Genomic DNA, 19,128 nt, shown 5'->3' on the forward strand with positions numbered 1-19,128 from the left:
CCCGATTTTCCCGGACATGTCCGGCTTTTTGGGCTTTCCCCCCGGACGGGGATTTGGAGCCCAAAAGCCGGACATGTCCGGCAAAATCCGGACGTATGGTAACCCTAAAATAATGTACATTTTAAGGAAGTAAAAATGAATGTCTGCAAAAACTGCAAAAGCATTTTAAACAGTTATATTTGTGCTAAAAAAATGGGAAAGTCTGCACAAAAGCATACCTTGTTTTATAGACTACTTGGTCCCTATTACAATGTAAACAAACTAAGTTAATCTGTGTATCAAATTTGGGGTATTGAAAACAAGAGAAATGTAAAACAACAAGCGAAAACTTTATCACGTTAACCAACTCAAGCTGTTAAGGGTGGATCCCACAGACCAAAGACACCGGAAGATATCAGTGCACAGTGAAGAAGCCCCTGGGTATCAGGAAAAGAAAAACTAAGTCTTTTGTGTATATAACAGACTGGTCAACTAATTTCAGTCAATTCAGACAATTAAGTATGCAATTGTCTACAGAGACATTATAGAAACCACAAGCTGGGCCAGGTCTAATTGTTATTTAGAAATGGATATTATTAAGCAAAGTAAATTCATTTAATCTGCCTGTGGTTTTAAATCTTTATCACTGGAATATGGATTAATTTGACTACTGTGTAAAAGCAACTGTATCATTGCTACATACTTCTTTTTTAATTGATATACTAGCATCTTATCAGGAATGTGCACAAGATTCAGGGGCTGGGCAAAAGACTAATCCGCAGTCTGGTATCTTTCAAAATAGCAGTCTCCAAAATCTAGATACAATGATTGTGTATATTTCAAGATTATCTGAATGTGGAGACCTATTTAAACTAAGGGCAATATAAAAAATATGTTTGTGTGTGAGATAGATAGATAGATAGATAGATATAAAAACAAAACCTTAATTATTTTGACCACATGGCAGTGGAAACTGTGTTTAACCTGAAATTCATGGATAAGGGCCTGGCTACTAACAAAACAGTACATCATTTATAATGTGAATAATATTGCTGAACTGTTTAACAAACTAATTGCAGCAAACAATATAAAGGCAAGGAAAAAACAAAGAAATTATTTGTACTGCTTATGAAAGTTTCTACCCTGCATCCACCTCCACTGCGTTTTGACTCTGACCAACTCAGTGTAGCACTGCTGTATGTAACTTGCTATTTGCATAAACAAATTTTCTGTTAATACAAGTCATGGGGTCAATGATACTGCATTCTAATTAAGGCACATGTTATTCAAAACCATTTTGTTTAGTGTCAAATTATCAATATGGAATCCTGACAACAATATTTGATAAACTGGTTACTGTCCATTCAGTAGGTTATCTGGAAAACAGCATCTACAAGAAACAACTGAATCTACCTCAACTACTGGTGTGTTACAGAGCAATGCAAACCTAAAGAGCACCACACCCTGCTTGTTATGCCAGGAATGTTGCAACTCCAGTGTGTGGCCACAATAATTCAGGACAATCTAATGGACTGAGAGGCTAGTTGGTCCTGTCTCCTGCCCAGCAAAGCTTACCAGATGGTGACAACCAGCAGTAAGGGCAACCCATAACATGGATGGACAGTACTGTGTAGTAACCAATTACAAGAAATTTATATATGAAGGCCTTATTTGTAATGTCACTATTTCAAATGTCTGTTTAATCTTCATGTACTTTGAACTCTGGAATATATTGTAATAGTGCCTATTCCAGTTTTTTTTAAATGGATTTAAAACAACACCCCTCAATCAAAGTCCTGGGTCTAACATTCCCAGACCCATAACATGAGACTAAGAATAATTGGAAAAAGGAAATTGTCCACAGGTTGTACGAGGGAATGTGCAGACCACTGGACATGTGAGGCATGAATGTATGGATGGGTAAAGCAAAATGACCAAGAAACCGTGTTTAGCCCACTGGGTCATTTTCAGCCCATACATTATGCTTTTCCGGGATAATGGGTAAACATCCTCCCCATAAAAAGACAAAAAGCAGGGGAATGTAGTAGATAGAATCTGGAGCACTATGCCTGGTGCATGATTTGAGGCCTGAACTGGAGGCTGCAAACCAAAGTCAGGCCATGTAGCAAAGTAGCTGCTTACAAGTTCATTGTCCAGTACATGAACTTGGCAAAGTTGTTGCTAGTTTATTAGATATTTACATAAATATATTTTAGCTAGTACAGATACATTCCAATCTAATATAAGATAAGATGGTTTGACAAAATAATGAATAGAGATGTTTTGTCCAAGATATCAGGAACAAGGGGAGGTAACAAACAGATGTCATGAAATACATAAGGGGGTGTTTAAGTTGTGTTTGCCTGTTGTTTGCTTCAGCCTATAAGTGTCACGGTACTTAGCCTTAACCCTTTGTCCAGCTGAGGAGAGCTGCGGAAAGTCCCGCCACTCAGGGCTGGCTCCAGGCACCAGCTGAGCAAGCTGGTGCTTGGGGCAGCAGATTGTTCAAGGTGGCATTCTGCCCAATCCTAGGGCGTCACGGCCGCTTTTTTTGTTGTTGTTGTTCTTGTTCCGCTCCGGCCACCCTGTAGGGGGTGGCGGCGCAGAGAACCAGAGCGCCCTGCAGGGCAGTCCTCTTCCTTCCCTCCCCGCCGACCGGAGTGGAGCCCTCGCGGCAGGAGGCAGGAGGCGGCGCAGTGGGAGGGGCCGCGTGGTAGCGCCCCTGCTGTAGCCCTGGCCGCCCCCTTCTCTCTCTCTCCCACCCGCTCCCTCCCCCTCCCCCCAGCCACGCCACAGGTTTTTTTTTTTTTTGCTTGGGGCGGCCAAAAAGCCAGAGCCGGCCCTGCCGCCACTGACTGAGGTGAGTCCATTGCAATGAGCATACATATGTTAGTGCAACTGTAGACATTGATCCAGGGAGCTAGTACCGTGCTTCATTGACAATAAACCTGGCCGAGTGCCTTCACCACTGAACCACGTTTGTAGTCTTCCTTTATTAGTAAACTCGAGGTCTGCTGGACTAACCTGCTGCACTGTCTACTAATAATAATGAAGCTTCAAGGACAGAAGCAATGAGCAGCCACCTTAACTGTGTGTTATTGCAGTTTGGGTGTTCTTTAGCTTGTTGTTAAGGATTTGTGTTTTATAACATCAGTAAGGGAGTTGTTAGCTTGTTATTGTATTAGGAATTTGTGTTTGCACCAATATAGGGTGCTTTGTTTTGGAAAAGATACTTATCAATCATTCATCAGAGGGCCGTATATGTAGAGACCCATACCTGATGAGAAAAGATTGGGTTTGAGAGAGCCTTTGGTAAGCCTGGCAGAGGACACTAGGTGAGCTACTCGAGGGGGTTATCTAAATTCTGTTTTCTGGGGTAACAGTGGGGGGCAATTGATCTCACTTAGGTGCTTGGCTGATCATGCCCACTTGGAGTGGAAAGATGCTGCAAAGCTCCCTGGACTGAATAGGGAATATTAGATTTTTTTTCAGGAGCACAGACAGGGCCGGCTCCAGGGTTTTGGCCGCCCCAAGCAGCCAAAAAAAAAAAAAAAGCCGTGATCACGATCTGCGGCGGCAATTCGTCGGGAGGTCCTTTGCTCCCAGCGGGAGTGAGGGACCGTCCGCTGAATTGCCGCTGAATACCTGGACGTGCCGCCCCTCTCCGGAGCGGCCGCCCCAAGCACCTGCTTGCCAGGCTGGTGCCTGGAGCCGGCCCTGAGCACAGAGTAGAGAGGGTCATTAACATAGAAATTGGAATTAATTCTCAATTTGAATTCAGGGCTGAAACCTGGTGTTAAAAGGCTCAACCCTAAATCAACCAATGTAATGAATATTGCCCGTTTTCATAGATTCCAAGGCCAGAAGAGATGATTGTGATCCTCTGGACTAAATTCCTATATAACACAGGACATAGAAATCCCCAAAATAATTCCTCTTTAAACTAGTGTACCTTTTTTTTTTTTTTTTTTGGTAATTTAAACATCCAATTTTGATTTATAAATTGCCAGTGCTGAAGAATCTATCACAAAATGTTCCCAATGGTTAATTACCCTCACTGTTAAAAATGTACACCACCTTTCCAGTATGAATCTGTCTAGCTTCAGCTTCCACCCATGGGACCTTGTTATACCTTTAGCTGCTGCATTGGAGAGCCCATTATCAAATATTTGTTCCCATGTAGTAAGTGCTTAATACGTCTGCCTTTTCTGCATTATTATTGACATTGTGTTTGAACATGATGATAGTGTGGCAGACTGATCCTATGGTGGCTCAAGAGAAAGGCCAAGAGGGGGTTGTGCACAGATTGGGATAAAGAGACTGACTTTTTAGCAGAGCAGAGTGAGTGAGGTGGATCAGGTAGGGGCTTGAAGGGGCCAGCAAGACACTAATGTGGTTTGGTGAGGAGTTTGGTAATAAAGGGTTTTCTGGAAGGAGAACAGGGAGCAGAACAAAGAGATTCTGTGTGCATTAGACAGTAGGGGAGAGATTGCCATCAGGGCCCATCTCTCACATACATACGTACATGTCAGGCATGGTTTTTTTTACAGTATTGCTTCTGGAATGGGCCTCACAGCCTCTCGTCATGTATCTGATGGTCCTCATGGAGCTGAAGGAATTTAGCAGCAACACAACCCTACAAGGGAAATAATTTATAGAACTCAGTCAGGTAAAATGGTATGAACTGAAATAGTGTATATGCAGTGAAAATCCTGGCCAGATACGACAAAGGGAGTTACTCCCATCAGTACGGCCACTCTTTCCGATTTGGAATATTAGAAAAATAACAACCTCATTCTTAGAGAGACTGAATGAATTTAGCTTAATCTAAATAAATGGTCCCTGAAAGCTGGAGGAGACAGCTAGTTCTAGTGCTGTCTGCTGCTAGAGAAGCTCCACCCCACAAAGCTCTCCAGCATTGTATCGCACAATAAATATTACAATATTGAAATAAACTTTACTGGTGAAACATGCCGTGAGAGTGGGACGCTGTGCCTCGCAATTACTGGTTTTATAAAAATCCTTTCACTGGTATTTCATACGCTGCGGACATATTATCTAGTGAGGTCCCTAGCAGACTTCATTTATACATCACTCTCTTATGAGGCTCTCAACGTGTTTTATCCCCCTCACTAGATGGGTCATGGCTGCTGCTTGTAGAATCAGAGAAGTTAGAGATGGAAAAGTCTTACAAGAGTTCATCTACTCCATCCCTAGAGTGCTCCACTTATTCCGTGTCTGAGAAGTTGGTTTCAAAATGCACCCATCATTATGGAATTATGCAGAAGAATATTAGTTTAAAAGGTAAATCCCTAGCCCCTATAAGTGTGAAAAAAATCACCCCCATGTGACCCAAATGTAAATGCAGTACAGTCTGCTTGAGTCTGCAGTCAGCCTGAAAGAATAGCTCTGAAAAGTGTAAGTACCTCTTTTCATCTCAATAAATCGTTAACTCTGGATCCTACTGGTTCCTGCTGATCACTTTAGCAGAGACATCCAGCTGATGATGTGTTTATTATACACTCCCATACAGCTGGATGCTGTGAAGCACAACAATACCCTAGCCAGACTTCAAACCTCTTGCCCTGTAGAAGGAGTTTAGAGAACGGAGACAAATTATTGGAGGCTTATAGAGACTTCTATATGAAGAAAGACTGAAGAGACTGGGATTATTTAATTTGGAGAGGAGTGTGATATTAAAAAACACCTAAATGGATTGTGTACCCCATTGACTTCTGTTGAGTTTCAATGGGAATTAGGTGCCTAATTCACTTATGCACTGTTGGAAGTCCAACCTCAGATGACATGACAGAGGTATGCAAAATATGAACGGTGTGGGGAATTTAAACTCGGCACTATTTCCTCTAATGGGATATTCAGTGACACTTAAAGGAATACATTCAAAACTGTTAAAAAGAAAGTACTTTTGCAAAGCACAGAGCCCTGGGTACAGTGACAGATTTGGACTTTACAGTGAACTTTGTGTCTTGTTATGTATCTCCTTCAGATGGTGAATATCATTTATGGGAGCTCTTTTATACCGAGATGCAGAGTGGCCATCCTGGAAATGTTTATCTCCCTGCTGAGGAAGGTCCATTATGCGATGGAATTGAGCTTGTCAGAGATTCACATGGCCAGAGAGGAATTCAGCAACATGAAGGGATCCATTTCTGTGAGTCTCCTGAGGTAATTACTAATGCCATAGCTCCTTTGCCATCACCTGGCATTGCTCTTTGCCCCTATTGTAACCCAGCTCCTGCATCACCTCTGCCATGTCCACATAGATATCTTCATTCCTGTGGTTACTCTACATCCAGCATTGCACTGCCCCTTCTCTCCAGAGGCAGTTGAGATCCAGGATTTCCTTCCTGGTCCATGCAGCAACATGTGGTTTAGCTGGGGATCTATCTTTGTGCAGATCCATACCGATCTGCTCACAGAGGTGGTCTAGGAGGTGTGCTCGCACAGGAGGGCTACCAGGAAAAGAAGCATTTCCAAAATATGCTGGGGATTTTAAAGAGGGCATGGGGAGGGCTTCTGGTCATAGTGCCCCCTGGGCAGTGAAGTTCAAAACTGTGACTAGAACGGTCACTCTTGAGGGAAGTGGGGCATAGTGAGACTGTTGCTGATGGACTGTTTTTTCCAAAATAGGTAACAGTGTCCATGCTGGTATTTTGCCAGCAGAAGTATGTTGGCTATGGACTTGTGTAATTTGGGGTTTCACCAACAGAATCAATTTTAGGTGAGGATGGAAGCAAACCTGTAGTGACAAAAGGAAACTTCAGCTAACAAAACTTTGTCGTGCAGACCAGGCATAAGAGATCAAGTGGATGGAGAATATATTTCTGTTTTGCTGAACACATAGAGGTGTCCTTATCACTGTATTTCATCCATGTGCTTTAGTCCAACTAGGCTCATTTATGTGTAATTTTTATCTTGAGCACAATTTTGTACATAATAATAGAATACTTCCAAGTGTCTGTGGTCTAGTGAGTCATGCCTGGAGTTAGAGACCAGGAAGTCCTGAATTCTAATCGCAGCTCTGATGCTGGCTTATCAGTTCACCGCTCCTTGTTTTGGTTTCTTTTCCCATTTTAAAAAGTGGTGAAGTTTTAAATATATAAGAGGAACCCATATGGCCTCCAAAAGCTACTTCCTCAAGTTTGAGAGAGAGAAAATGATGGAGACTGAATGATTCTTGACACCTTGCAGTTATTCATGTTAATTGGATTTTAATCAATGGTTAACAGTTTGATGTCCTCGGATCCCATTTCTCTCTCATTGTGGAAACTATGCCTGTTTCAGCTTGTCTTGCAGACAGCAGTGGAAATTCACCCTCTTCCAGAGTATCAGCTTTCTGCAGTGAATTCAGCTGTGGCAAATGCTCCACAGCATCACCTGGAACTATGATTTGCAGTGTATCTGGAAATGCCTTGTAAGTGATTCTTGTCCTCTTAGCATTGAACAGGGATTGAGGGTTGGTAGCATGAAGTGTACTATAGCTCAAACGCACTTTCAGGCTTTAGGGTGAAGGTAATATGGTGTAATCCCCTTTCTCCTTCAAAGGACCTTTCTAATTCCATATACCAAGAGCCATAGGGATTGTTCCATATGGCCTTATCAAGAACACTCACAACCTAAGAACTGAGCTGGCTAAACTTCTAGATGGACTATTATGAGGCAGTATGGAGTGCACAATGTATTCAAACGAGGAAATAGCTTTACTGTTTCCATCTTTCAGTTACTTTTCAAGTCATCTTAATACCCACCTTTGAAGAACAGTTGGTTTGCTGTTGCCTGGCAGATGATATATGCACTATGCATGTGTAACAGGATGGTCTGCCCCTTTAAGGGCCTGGGGCCACCAGCCAGCCCTGTTTGAGTATCAGACCCAGCTAGTAAGGGGTTCGGTGATCAGGGGCGGCCCTATGTATTTTGCCACCCCAAGCACGGCAGTCAGGCAGCTTTCGGCGGCATGCCTGCGGGAGGTCTACTGGTAACGCGGATTCGGCGGCATGCCTGCGGGAAGTCCGCCGGTCCCGCGCCTTCGGCATACCCGCCATCAAATTGCCACCGAAACCGTGAGACCGGTGGACCTCCCGCGGGCATGCCGCCGAAGGCTCCCTGACTGCCACCCTCACAGCGACTGGCAGGCTGCCCCCTACGGCTTGCGACCCCAGGCACGTGCTTGGTGTGCTGGTGCCTGGAGCCACCCCTGCCAAGTGATCCCTATAAAGGGCTGAGAGAGTTCACCTGGAGGGAGATGGGTTTCTGCAGTAGGTCCTGAAGCAGGAACTAGACTAGAAGAGTGTGTTCTCCTTTCAGCCCTGAAAGCGGCGAGGGGAAACAAATGATGTTTTGCTTATGTTTTATGTTTCAAGACTAAAACTGCCCTGAGGGAAGATCCTGAAAGAGATCTGGGCATAGGGCTGAGTTTTTCCTGGGCCTCCAGTGTCCCTACGACTTATATTCAGGAGGAATAAATCCCCATATTCAGGAGAGGGGATGTGGCTTGAGCTGTAACTCTGGAATGTGTGCCACACAAAAGGTGTCACTTTTGGAAATGAAGATTTCAGTTGTTGTGTGTTTTGTAGATGTTTCATATCCTAACACCAATAAACCTAGTCCTACCTGCCGTCCTAACAATTACATCACTCTCTGGCAGCAATGACTGAGGCCATCTCCTTCTTTTTCTTCTTCTAGCTACAAAGTAGAGTTAGGTCGCTGTGTTCTAAAGCACTTAGGATTTCTCAACTGTTCATGTTTTATTCTTTTGAATGAATTAAGCACTGGTGAAAAGTGCCTGTTCGAAAGCCCCAGAGACTCCAGTCTCTCTCTTTATCCTCAGAAGAGGAACAGTATAAGCATCAGTTGTGCAAGCTCCCTCTAGCAATGTGCCTCTTCCTTGGTGTGGAGGGACTGCTTCTAGGGGTGAGTAGGGAGTTCAGTCTCTGGCTGTTTTGCTCTTTAGCTTCTCTACTGAGAACAAGGAAATCAGTTGTTACTAGGGTGACCAGACAGCAAATGTGAAAAATTGGGACGGGGTGTGGGGGGTAATAGGAGCCTATATAAGAAAAAGACCCAAAAATTGGGACTGTCCCTATAAAATCAGGACATCTGGTCACCCTAGTTGTTGCCAGTTGTGATTTTTGTTTCTATGATGCGGACACCTGTTGCTTAGGAACTGGATGGATACCCCTAACTCATTTCAAACAGGCAAATTACTTTCAGGGTCACATTCTTTCCTGTGCTCAAGGTTGGAGGCGGTGTCAGGGGCCAGTGATGGCTCCCTCATCTCAAGCAGTCCTGGTGTACATTAGAGCAGCCTAAGAGAGAAGTTCTAACTTAGGCCAGCAGGTTATGGAACATCAAAAGTGGCCAGACTGGTAGGAGAGAATATGTCCCTCAGTTACTACTGACTTGAGATGGAGTTGAACTGGTGAACTGCTTTGTATCCTCAGTGGCTGTTTCCTGCCAGCCTTTCAGGACCCCGGCATATCTTATACTTGTTTAGTATTCTTAGGCACCATTTGTATTTAATAAATTGCTAATCATCTCCACCAGCCCAGCAACTCATAAATCTTCTTTCTTTCAAGAATCTTTTTGGGAGTTTATTCTATCTTTTTCAGACTCTAAATTCTTTGGTCAAGATTCTTTTCCCCATTTATACTTGTGTAAATGAAGAGTAACTCCAGTAAGTAAATTAAGCCACACCAGATTTAGGCTGGTGTGACTGAGAGCAGAGTTTGGCCTTTCCTATATATCTGAGTATGAACAGATGGGAAAAACATCCCAAAACATTTGTTATACACAAAAGCTGTTTTTATTAAATCAGAGAGGAAATACAGAGAAATGCTATAAAGAATCTGGTATTGGAAAACAGGAAACAATAGCTCAGATGTTGTTAGCACCTGGATCTAGTCACTGCCACTATCTTCATTTCAACTACTAGTGGATCTGAATCTGTTTTGTTATAATACAGTCTTTGAAAACACAGCAAAGTTTATTACAGTAATAACTTTCCTAAAAGCTGCCAGGCCCTGGGCCTGAATAAATCTAGGTCAAAATGAAACAAGAGATTCATTACCGAAAGAAAAGTGAAATGGGGGAAGAGATTTGAAGGTCACTGCCAAGCTCCTGCGGTGCTTCATGCCGGGAAAGTAAATTCTTGGAAAATACCAGACAGAGAGAAAACTTGGAAAAGGGCCCTGTTCTCTGGAACTGGATTTGCACTTTCCATCTGTGTTTAACAATGATCAGAAAACACAGGCTCTTGTTGTATTGCTATCAAAGGGCCTTATTCAGAGCCCAGTAACAGCTTGTATCATTTTGTTTCCTATTATTTCAATGGCTATTCGCATCTGGAACATACCTCTGGGCTTCGGTAACCAAAATGAGTGCAAAAGTTTTAATGTGCTCCTGTGAAAGTGTACTGTAGGAGGTGCTGTAACGCCTGTGAACTTAAATTTTTCCATTAAATATGAAACTAAGTGGGACCTTAGCATAGACGGGAAAAATGGAGCAGCTAACACCAGACCATAACACCACACAGGAACTGGAGAAAGACCTGAGGGCTGTAGACCAGGTAACACTGTTCTGCCTGGGTCCCGGAATTGCTATCGGCGGGCCTGCCAAGAGCTTTAAGTTAAAACAACCGCTAGCTGCCCTAAAGGGGTCATTCCGGCAGCCAGGGACCAGCAATAATTTGCTATACCCCCTTCCACCAGCTATGTCCCTGTGCTGGATGCTTAGAAGCGCGTGGCACAGGGCTGCCTGTAACGGCACCCTGGGAATCCTCAGCTGCCTGGCTAGTGCGGCAGTACAGCCCCTTTCGCTGCAGCAGTGGCGCATATCAGGGGACCAAAACTAGCCCAATTAATCAGCCTGGAAAGTCCAAATACAAATACCTCTTTTCAGAAAGAAGAAAAAGGGATTGCAGAGCCCTAGGGAGCATAACTAGGTGTAGTGAGTTCAAATGATGCAAACCAATCTTAGGTGGAATATCCGGTAGATCTTTCTCTGATGAGGTCTGAATCTGCCTCTTTGCTTGTGTAATTTAAAACTAGACCGGAGCCTTAGGGTACGTCTACACTGTAATAAAACACCTGCGACTGGCCTGTGTCAGCTGACTCGGGCATGCAGGGCTCAAGCTGGAGGGCTATAAAATTGCAGTCTAGACATTCGGGCTCGGCTGGAGCTCATGTTCTGGGACCCCAGGAGGAATCTACACTGCAATTTTATAGCCCCCCAACCTGAGATCCATGAGCCCAAGTCAGCTGTCACAGGACATCTGTGGGTGTTTTATTGCAGTGTAGACATAGGAAATAGCCTAAGGCTGGGGTGAGAAAGGTGACGTGAAAAGTCCTTTTTGTCTCTAATTCCTTTGAATAATATGAGAGAAAATCTGGAAAATGACTTTGAGGAGTAATTAAAAGACCACCTGTCAGAGTTCCCTCCCCACTCTGAACTCTGGGGTACAGTTGTGGGGACCCGCATGAAAGACCCCCTAAGCTTATTATATAGCAGCTTAGGTTAAAACTTCCCCAAGGCACAAATCCTTTCCTTGTCCTTGGACAGTATTGCTGCCACCACCAAGTGATTTAGACAAAGATTCAGGAAAAGGACCACTTGGAGTGCCTATTTCCCCAAAATATCCCCCCAAGCTCCTTCACTCCCTTTCCTAGGGAGGCTTGAGAATAATATACCAACCAATTGCCTTTAATAACAGTACAGACCAGACCCTTTATTTTTAGGACACTAAAATCAATCAGGTTCTTAAAAGAAGAACTTTATTATACAGAAAAAAGTAAAAGAAGTACCTCTGTAAAATCAGATGGAAGATAATTTTACAGGGTGATAAAAAGATTTAAAACACAGTGGATTCCCCTCTAGGCTCAACTTCAAAGTTACAAAAACAGGAATAAACCTCTGTCTTAGCATAGGGAAATTCACAAGCTAAAACAAAAGATAATCTAATGCATTTACTTACAATTTCTGTAATTTTAGATGTATCATTTCAAGGTATCTTTTCAAGAGATGGGTTACCTGCTTGGTCTCTCTCTCTCTCTCTCTCTCTCCAGAGGGAACAAAGAGAGCACAAACAAACCCCCCCCCCCCCCCCCCCCCTCATTTGAAAGTATCTTCTTTTCCCATTGGTCCTTCTGGTCAGGTGCCAACTAGGTTAATTGAACTGATTAACCCCTTACAGGTAAAATTATTCTGTACCTCGGTCTGTACCTCTTGCCAGGTGGGATTTTATGTTATTGCTTACATAAAGGTTGTTACCGTTCCCTTTATATTTATATCTCAAACACTCTGTCTTAAATAGTGAATTTTCTTTTAACAGTCTCAGCAGTTACATACCTAAAATCTTCCTAATATGATCATGGACCAAAACAAGTTAAAAATTTGCAGGTGCAAAAGTTTATTCCCTCTGCAGCTAGAAATGAATGGAAAGCCCTTTAAATGAAAGGAGGGTGACAGCTCTTTTTTTAATTTAACTTGAGTAAGGAACAGTCAGGAAAGGAACAAATTTTCCCTGCATTTCTGTTGCTCAACATTCTAATTTTATATTGGGCCCAGGAAGTCTGAGCATTACATATTTTCAAAATACCACTGTTCTTTGAGGCTGTAAGAAGCACAGCGGGTGGCAGAGGGAAGAATAATGTGGCCAGGAGAACATCTGGCTTGGCAGTTGTTGACATATTTGAGTATTATTCCTTAGAGGATGAAAAGCGATTGCTGATAGGACAGACTTGAAGGGGATTGAGGGGGGTTCAACATCTTTTCTGTTCGATTGGTTGGTGTTGTTTTCTAGCATCCATGAGCCTAAGCTTGGAGCCCAGCCACTGAACATCCTGTTTTCACTAAACTTGTCTCTTTCTCTAGGCTTCTTCTCCTCTCCTCTGGTCACAAAGCTACTGCAATAACTCCAAGGTAAGGATCTGAAATGTAGCTTTTTAGTTGATTTCTCACTTGGGATTTGTACTGTTGAGCGAGAGGCATCGAGCATCCTAAGCAGATGAATAAGAATGTAGCAAAGGCATTTAAAAATCAGCTTTTTACACAGTTACTTGCTTGTAAAAGGAAGGAGAATGCTCTCACAAAGTTCCAGTAACAGGTTTTCTGAACTCTGAGAAGGTTAGTCTAACTTGCTGTGTCACTCATATCCTTGCTTCAGTATTTGAGTTTATGTGCTGCAAGCACGAAGCAGAGTGTGTATCTATGTACTGTGTGGGCCCAATCCTGCTCCCATTGAAATCAATGGGAGTTTTGCCATTGACTTCATTGGAAGCTGGATCAGGCCCTTGGTGTGCACACATGTGTTGAGGGCAGTTACTGTGGCAGCCAAACAGGAATTACTTTATGCTTCTAGTGAATTTGTGAGCCAGCCCCAGCCTTCTCTTACCAAGCCTTCTGGTGAAAGGGAACTATATGGGGAGCCTAGTAACATACTGTGATAGTGTCCAAGCCCTTCACTTCTGGACTGTGGATTCAAATCTTGATTACCAGCAGGTCACAAGTGGAAAGGAGCTGAGCTCCCATTCCTTGGTACCACACAAGGGAGCTGGTGCTTCTTTGCCCAAGTGCTTTCCACAAAGACAGAAGAAGGTGATAACTGGACGGTATAAAGTACAGACAGGAATGAATGGGTGGGATGCACGAATATGAGTGGGAAGGAAAGAGAGGGCGGGTCTAGAACAGCTCGCAGTGATACAGGTCAGAACTGAGAGGTTTAATAATATAATAATAATATAATATATGGAGATATACCTATCCCATAGAGCTGGAAGGGACCCCGAAAGGTCATCGAGTCCAGCCCCCTGCCTTCACTAGCAGGACTAATTTTGCCCCAGATCCCTAAGTGGCCCCCTTAAGGACTGAACTCACAACCCTAGGTTTGTTTACAGGCCAATGCTCAAACCACAGAGCTATCCCTCCCCCTATCCCAGGACTGCCCTAGAAGGGGATGCAGTATGTCAGAAATGACAGAGGTGTCTGTGTGCGTGATATCCATGAGTCCTTTCCGAAATGCCCCAGTTCTCTGTCATTATCACATGTTGTATAGTGCAGAAGACTGAGGTTGACTCATGAAATTTCTCTTGTAATGACATTAATACAGAACTGAGAAACAGCTTCCACACATTTGGGCTCAACATACTTTAAGCTTTGGAGAATGGAGCTGATACTGGGTTATCAGTAACTGTACCTGAATCATGCTGCTCAGTGACAGAGTCCTGGGCAGCAGGGTCTGGGATTGCTATGGAGGCATCACATTCAGCCCCTGGAGAAGGGAGTGCCTCATGTTGCTCATGAACCTCTCCCAGCTGACCCAGGGGTCGTGTTGATAGACTCCAGGGGGAAGCAGCATCCTACAGCTGGGCAGATAGTTCCACCCAACATGAGTCCAGAGGGGAGGAATAAAGATGCAAAGTGGAACCTCAGAGAACATTTACCTCCCCCTCCCAGAAAACATGGTCCAGTTGACAGCCATGCAGTCATATCATCTCACTTGTGACTCTCCAAATCATCAAGGTAATGTGGAGAGAGGAGAAAATCTCCCACACCCAGAAGGATAGGTGAAGTCTAAAAGACCACCTAAAGCTCTGGGATGAAGACTGTGGTCAAAAGCTCTGCTCTTCTGGCACATAGGAAGTTAATACATGGGTATTTCCCATCCTTATGTGAGGCAGAGTTTTCTGAATTCCCTCAGGAACTAAGGACCATCACAAACTTCACCACTTTGTGCTCCAAATGCAAGGTATTTTTCTTTGACCTCGCCTTCTCTAACATAAATACAGGGCAATATGTATATTAAAATTATTATATTATGTTAAAAAACCTCTACCAAAAACAAGACACTCCACAATATACCCTTCTCCCCTAGGGAGAAGATGAGAGAACAAACAACATGTGACAGACAGTCATGTTTCTTAATGCACTATTGGAAGGCGTTCAGATGAGTGATGTGCGCAGTAGAAGAGCCTATATTTAATAGAATAGGTCAATGGTGAGAGGAGTCGGGCACTTTCTCTAGGAAATTCCAGTGCTCAGGGAAGTTACAAAATGAGCTTTAATAGAGTGGTGTGACATGCCATGGAAAACTGCCCTGCTTCAGATTTGTAGCCTTGAGGGTTTTAATTTGCATTCTTACCCTTTCTCCCTCTAGGCTGCTAGAGATTAACAGAAGCCAATCAGAACGTGAACCCACCACTTGACACCTGAAGGATGGATGGCTCAAAAGAGAAGATCATCCTGAATGTTGGAGGAATCAGACATGAGACATACTGCAGCACCCTCCGGACCTTCCCAGGGACCAAGCTCTGCAGCCTCACAGAGCCCAATGCCAGCACACTGTATGATTATAACCCTACCACCAAAGAATTCTTCTTTGACAGGAGTGCTCAGCTCTTTGGCTATGTGTTGAGCTATTACAGGACCAAACACCTCCATTGTCCTGTAGACACCTGCAGATCAATCTTAGAGGAAGAGCTGGCTTTCTGGGAGATAAGTGATGCACAGCTGGCCCCCTGCTGTTGGCTGAAGCTGACCAACAAAGACAGCCAGCCGGAGGAATTTAACGTTTGGGATGAGAACGAACATGCGGATGACCAGTGCCTCATAGTCCAGGTGGAAAGAAGGGATTTCAGCTGGAGGGCCAGGTGGCAGCCAAAGATCTGGTCTATCTTTGAAAAGCCCTTTTCCTCTTTAAGTGCCAAGGTAATGCTCCCAGTGGGGAACCAGATAGATTCGTCAGCGTGAGCCTGAATCTTTGGGGGTGGAAAAAGCTTAGGAACTTGCAGCTCTAGAGCACGGGTTCAGAGTCCTGCTTACAGCTACGGTACTTGAACAATTAAATAAAACATCCCAGAATAACAACTTGATTCACCAATATTTTTAGTGTGCAGTTCAGCTTGTCTGATTCAGGTAGGTGATGCTGCTATTAGTTACACAGAAGTATTTGCCTTGGTATTCCAGGGCAATTTGTGAATCCTAGAGGTTTCATGAGTTTTAGCACTAATGATTATTCCTCTGAAAATTCATACTAGAAATGAGCTATTTACTACGAGTTATTTTTATATTATAAGATTTTACTAATCTCACTTGGGAGCCGAAACCAGACCATGTGATTTAGGTGACCCCCGTCCTCATTCAATATGACTAATAAACAACTGAAGTGATCATTTCATAAACAAGCTATAGCAGTGGTGGGCAACCCGCGGCCCATCAGGGTATGCTGATTGTGGGCAGTGAGACATGTTGCTGACATTGACCGTCTACAGGCACGGCCCCCCGCACCTCCCAGTAGTCACGGTTCGCCGTTCCTGGCCAATGGGAGCTGTGGGAAGAGGTGAGCCGTGCTGCTGCTGTTTCCCGCAGCTCCCATTGGCCAGGAACGGCGAACCGTGGCCACTGGGAGCTGCCGGGGGCCGTGCCTGCGGACAGTCAACATCAGCCATATGTCTCGCAGCCCACAATCAGCTTAGCCTGATGGGCCATATACGACCCATGGGCCACAGGTTGCCCACCACTGACCCATAGGCTCTAAATTATTCCTCCAAAGCATTCGGCAAATATTTTTGAAAATAAGGATCAGTTCATGTCTCCCTGCTAGTGCTGGGCCATGGCTATGGCGCTTTGCTGTGCCCCACTGCTCTGCATGCTAGGGCTGCGCATTTCCTACTGTGGTGTGTACAGTTAAAAGTGCATTTCATTAATTCTGCTCCTCTCAGAACAGGCACTTGGGGCAGCAGCTGCCGGTTTGGAGAAGGCAGAGGACATTTTCCAGTCTGTCTAGAACAGCTGAGTCGCTTGAGCCAGCACTTCGTGCTAGGGCAATCTCAGTGAATCTGTACATGTTGCTCTAGCTGTCAGATGTCTCCCCTTCCCTACAAGTCCAGATGCTAATAGTTCACATTATTTTCCTTGACCCAGATCCCCCTCTTGGCCTTGGACAGGTAAGGATGGAAAAGAAAAAGAAACCTTCAATGTGTGAATCTATTCCTAGATGGAAATTGGGTAAAAGTTAGTCTAGGAAAAGGTAATGTTTGATGCTGAGAATCCTGGATGTGAAGTGAGGCTTTGAAGTTTTGGGATACCCTCACACTGACCTGATCCTACGTCTGACCTTTCTGTCCCTCTGCAGTGCCTGGCTATTATTTCTCTGCTGTTCATCATTGGAATCGTCATCATATTCTGTGAGGAGACTAAGGCCCAGTACGAGTACTCTGCTGCTAACTTGACCGTTTTCGGCCATTCCGAAGTAATGCACAGCATCCATGAGCCTTATTATCACCAGGCCCCTTACCTGCTCCACCTGGAGCTGTTCTGTGTCCTCTGGTTCACTTTTGAGTTTTCCATGCGATTTTTCTTCTGTCCAGACAAAAAGAAATTCCTCAGGAATCCTCTGAATGTGGCTGATTTCCTCTCCCTCTTCCCAGTTTACATTGAACTCTTCAGCGCCGAGCAGATTCAGAAAATGCCTAGCCTAGCGCTTTGGCTGGGGTTTGTCCGCGTAGTCTACCTCCTCAAACTCCTGAAGATATTCAAGCTAATAGAGACCCCTCTGATCCTGAGAGTCCTGTCCTACACGCTCAAGTCCATCATCCAAGAGATCTGCTTCCTGCTGATCATCCTGGCCTTTGAAACCCTCTTCTTTGGTTCTCTCTTTTTCTATAGCGAGTTGCTGGGTATTCATTCTTCTTACCGGGCAGATTTGCACTTCACAGACATTAACATTTGCTTCTGGTGGGCTCTGATCACGCTAACCACTGTGGGCTATGGCGACATCATCCCTCTCACCATCTTTGGCCAGGTGATGGCAGCCTTTGCTGCAATATTTGGCATGTTAACTATTATCATTCCAATCCCCATTTTCCTGGTCAAGTTTAAGGGCTATTATGCTACTGCCATAAACAAACAGAAGCTGAAAATGAGCAAAAAGCAATAATGTGATTGAGTTCAGACCATTGCTGCCTTGGGGCACTTCAGAATTAATTCCAGTGTGGTTTGTTTCCACCACTTTGTGGGAAGAGCAACTCCTATGAAAAGTCCTTGCCACATTCATTAAGACTGCCTCCTTGCTCCTTTGGTATATTTCAAATCAATGTCAGGTACCCAGATCTGAGTTATAGCTTTCTATTTTAGTGGCTAATGCTCTTTATGGCCTATCCCTATATCAAACAGCACTACACTGACACTCAGCGTGACCCAACTAGCACTGAAATCTCACCTAGCCCTTGTCAGAACAAGATGAGAAAATTCACTTTGGACAGTTTCATCAACACACAAGATTTTTTTTTTTTTCCCACCAGCAGGAAAAAACAATGCTGTTCACTGTGCAAAGCTATGATAAGTGATTCCCAGAGAAGGCAGGGATGAAGGGCTGCACTGAAGTATAAACCAAGAATCTGCAACGTGCTGAATGCTCTCAACCCCAGTGATGCCGGTTCAAAGTGGGGCCTAACTAGGGTGACCAGACAGCAAATGTGAAAAATCAGGACAGAGGGTGGAGAGTAATAGGAGCCTATATAAGAAAAAGACCCCAAAATCAGGACATCTGGTCACCCTAGGCCTAACAGAAAAATGTATGAGGTGCACATCCTGGCAACAGCCTTCTGCACACTCTCTGGGCCTGATAATCAGCTGGTGTAAATCAGTGCAGCTCCACTGACTTCAAAGAAGCTGTGCTGATTTACCCCGTCGGAGAATATGGGTCTGTGTGCCTCACAGGGACAATCACACCTCCATTTTCATAGATGCCCTCTTTATGGAGAGAAATGTGTAGCTAAAATCTAAGGGTCAGATTTCGTCCCTAGCATCTGCTCCCAGAGGGAGATCTTCCACATGTGAGATCTCACGGTGCATGGAATGGGGAGAGTCAGCTATCTCAATGGCATTGGACCCCACCAAGAGGCTTTTACTGAATCCTGGTGTTGGGAAGGGGGTGAAGACTGCGTGGACAGTGAGGCAGCCTGCATTAGGTTGTGGCAGGCTGGGAGGAGAAGAGACATGTAGTAGGGCTACCATACATCCGGATTTTCCCAGACATGTCCGGCTTTTTGGGCTCCAAATCCCCGTCCAGGGGAAAATCCCCAAAAGCCGGACATATCCGGGAAAATCGGGACATGCGGGGCCGGCGGTGTGGTG

The 19,128-nt window shown here is 44.4% G+C and overlaps 1 protein-coding gene across 2 annotated transcripts; it reads left to right on the forward strand.

The window, feature by feature from the left end:
• The first annotated feature begins 5,160 nt into the window (after positions 1–5,160).
• LOC117883327 (potassium voltage-gated channel subfamily C member 1-like) lies at positions 5,161–19,073 on the forward strand. Of its 2 annotated transcripts, XM_034782558.1 has the most exons (6): positions 5,161–5,283; positions 5,987–6,165; positions 7,285–7,414; positions 12,868–12,915; positions 15,149–15,699; positions 17,126–19,073. In XM_034782558.1, the coding sequence occupies exons 5-6, from the start codon at positions 15,208–15,210 to the stop codon at positions 17,927–17,929; spliced, it is 1,296 nt and encodes a 431-aa protein (XP_034638449.1). In that variant the 5' UTR covers positions 5,161–5,283; positions 5,987–6,165; positions 7,285–7,414; positions 12,868–12,915; positions 15,149–15,207; the 3' UTR covers positions 17,930–19,073. The 2 variants fall into 2 exon arrangements, with proteins under 2 accessions (XP_034638449.1, XP_034638448.1); XM_034782557.1 differs by lacking the exons at positions 5,161–5,283; positions 5,987–6,165; positions 7,285–7,414 and having other exon boundaries at positions 12,811–12,915.
• The last annotated feature ends 55 nt before the right edge of the window (positions 19,074–19,128 follow it).

The sequence above is a fragment of the Trachemys scripta genome, chromosome 9 (assembly GCF_013100865.1).
Source record: "Trachemys scripta elegans isolate TJP31775 chromosome 9, CAS_Tse_1.0, whole genome shotgun sequence".
Lineage (NCBI taxonomy): Eukaryota > Metazoa > Chordata > Testudines > Emydidae > Trachemys > Trachemys scripta.

Excerpts from the sequence above, each read along its gene's own strand:
- LOC117883327 (XM_034782558.1), top strand. The coding sequence starts at position 15,208 with ATGGATGGCTCAAAAGAGAAGATCATCCTGAATGTTGGAGGAATCAGA. Across the intron at positions 15,700-17,125 it reads TTTCCTCTTTAAGTGCCAAG|TGCCTGGCTATTATTTCTCT; the intron begins GTAATGCTCCCA and ends GTCCCTCTGCAG.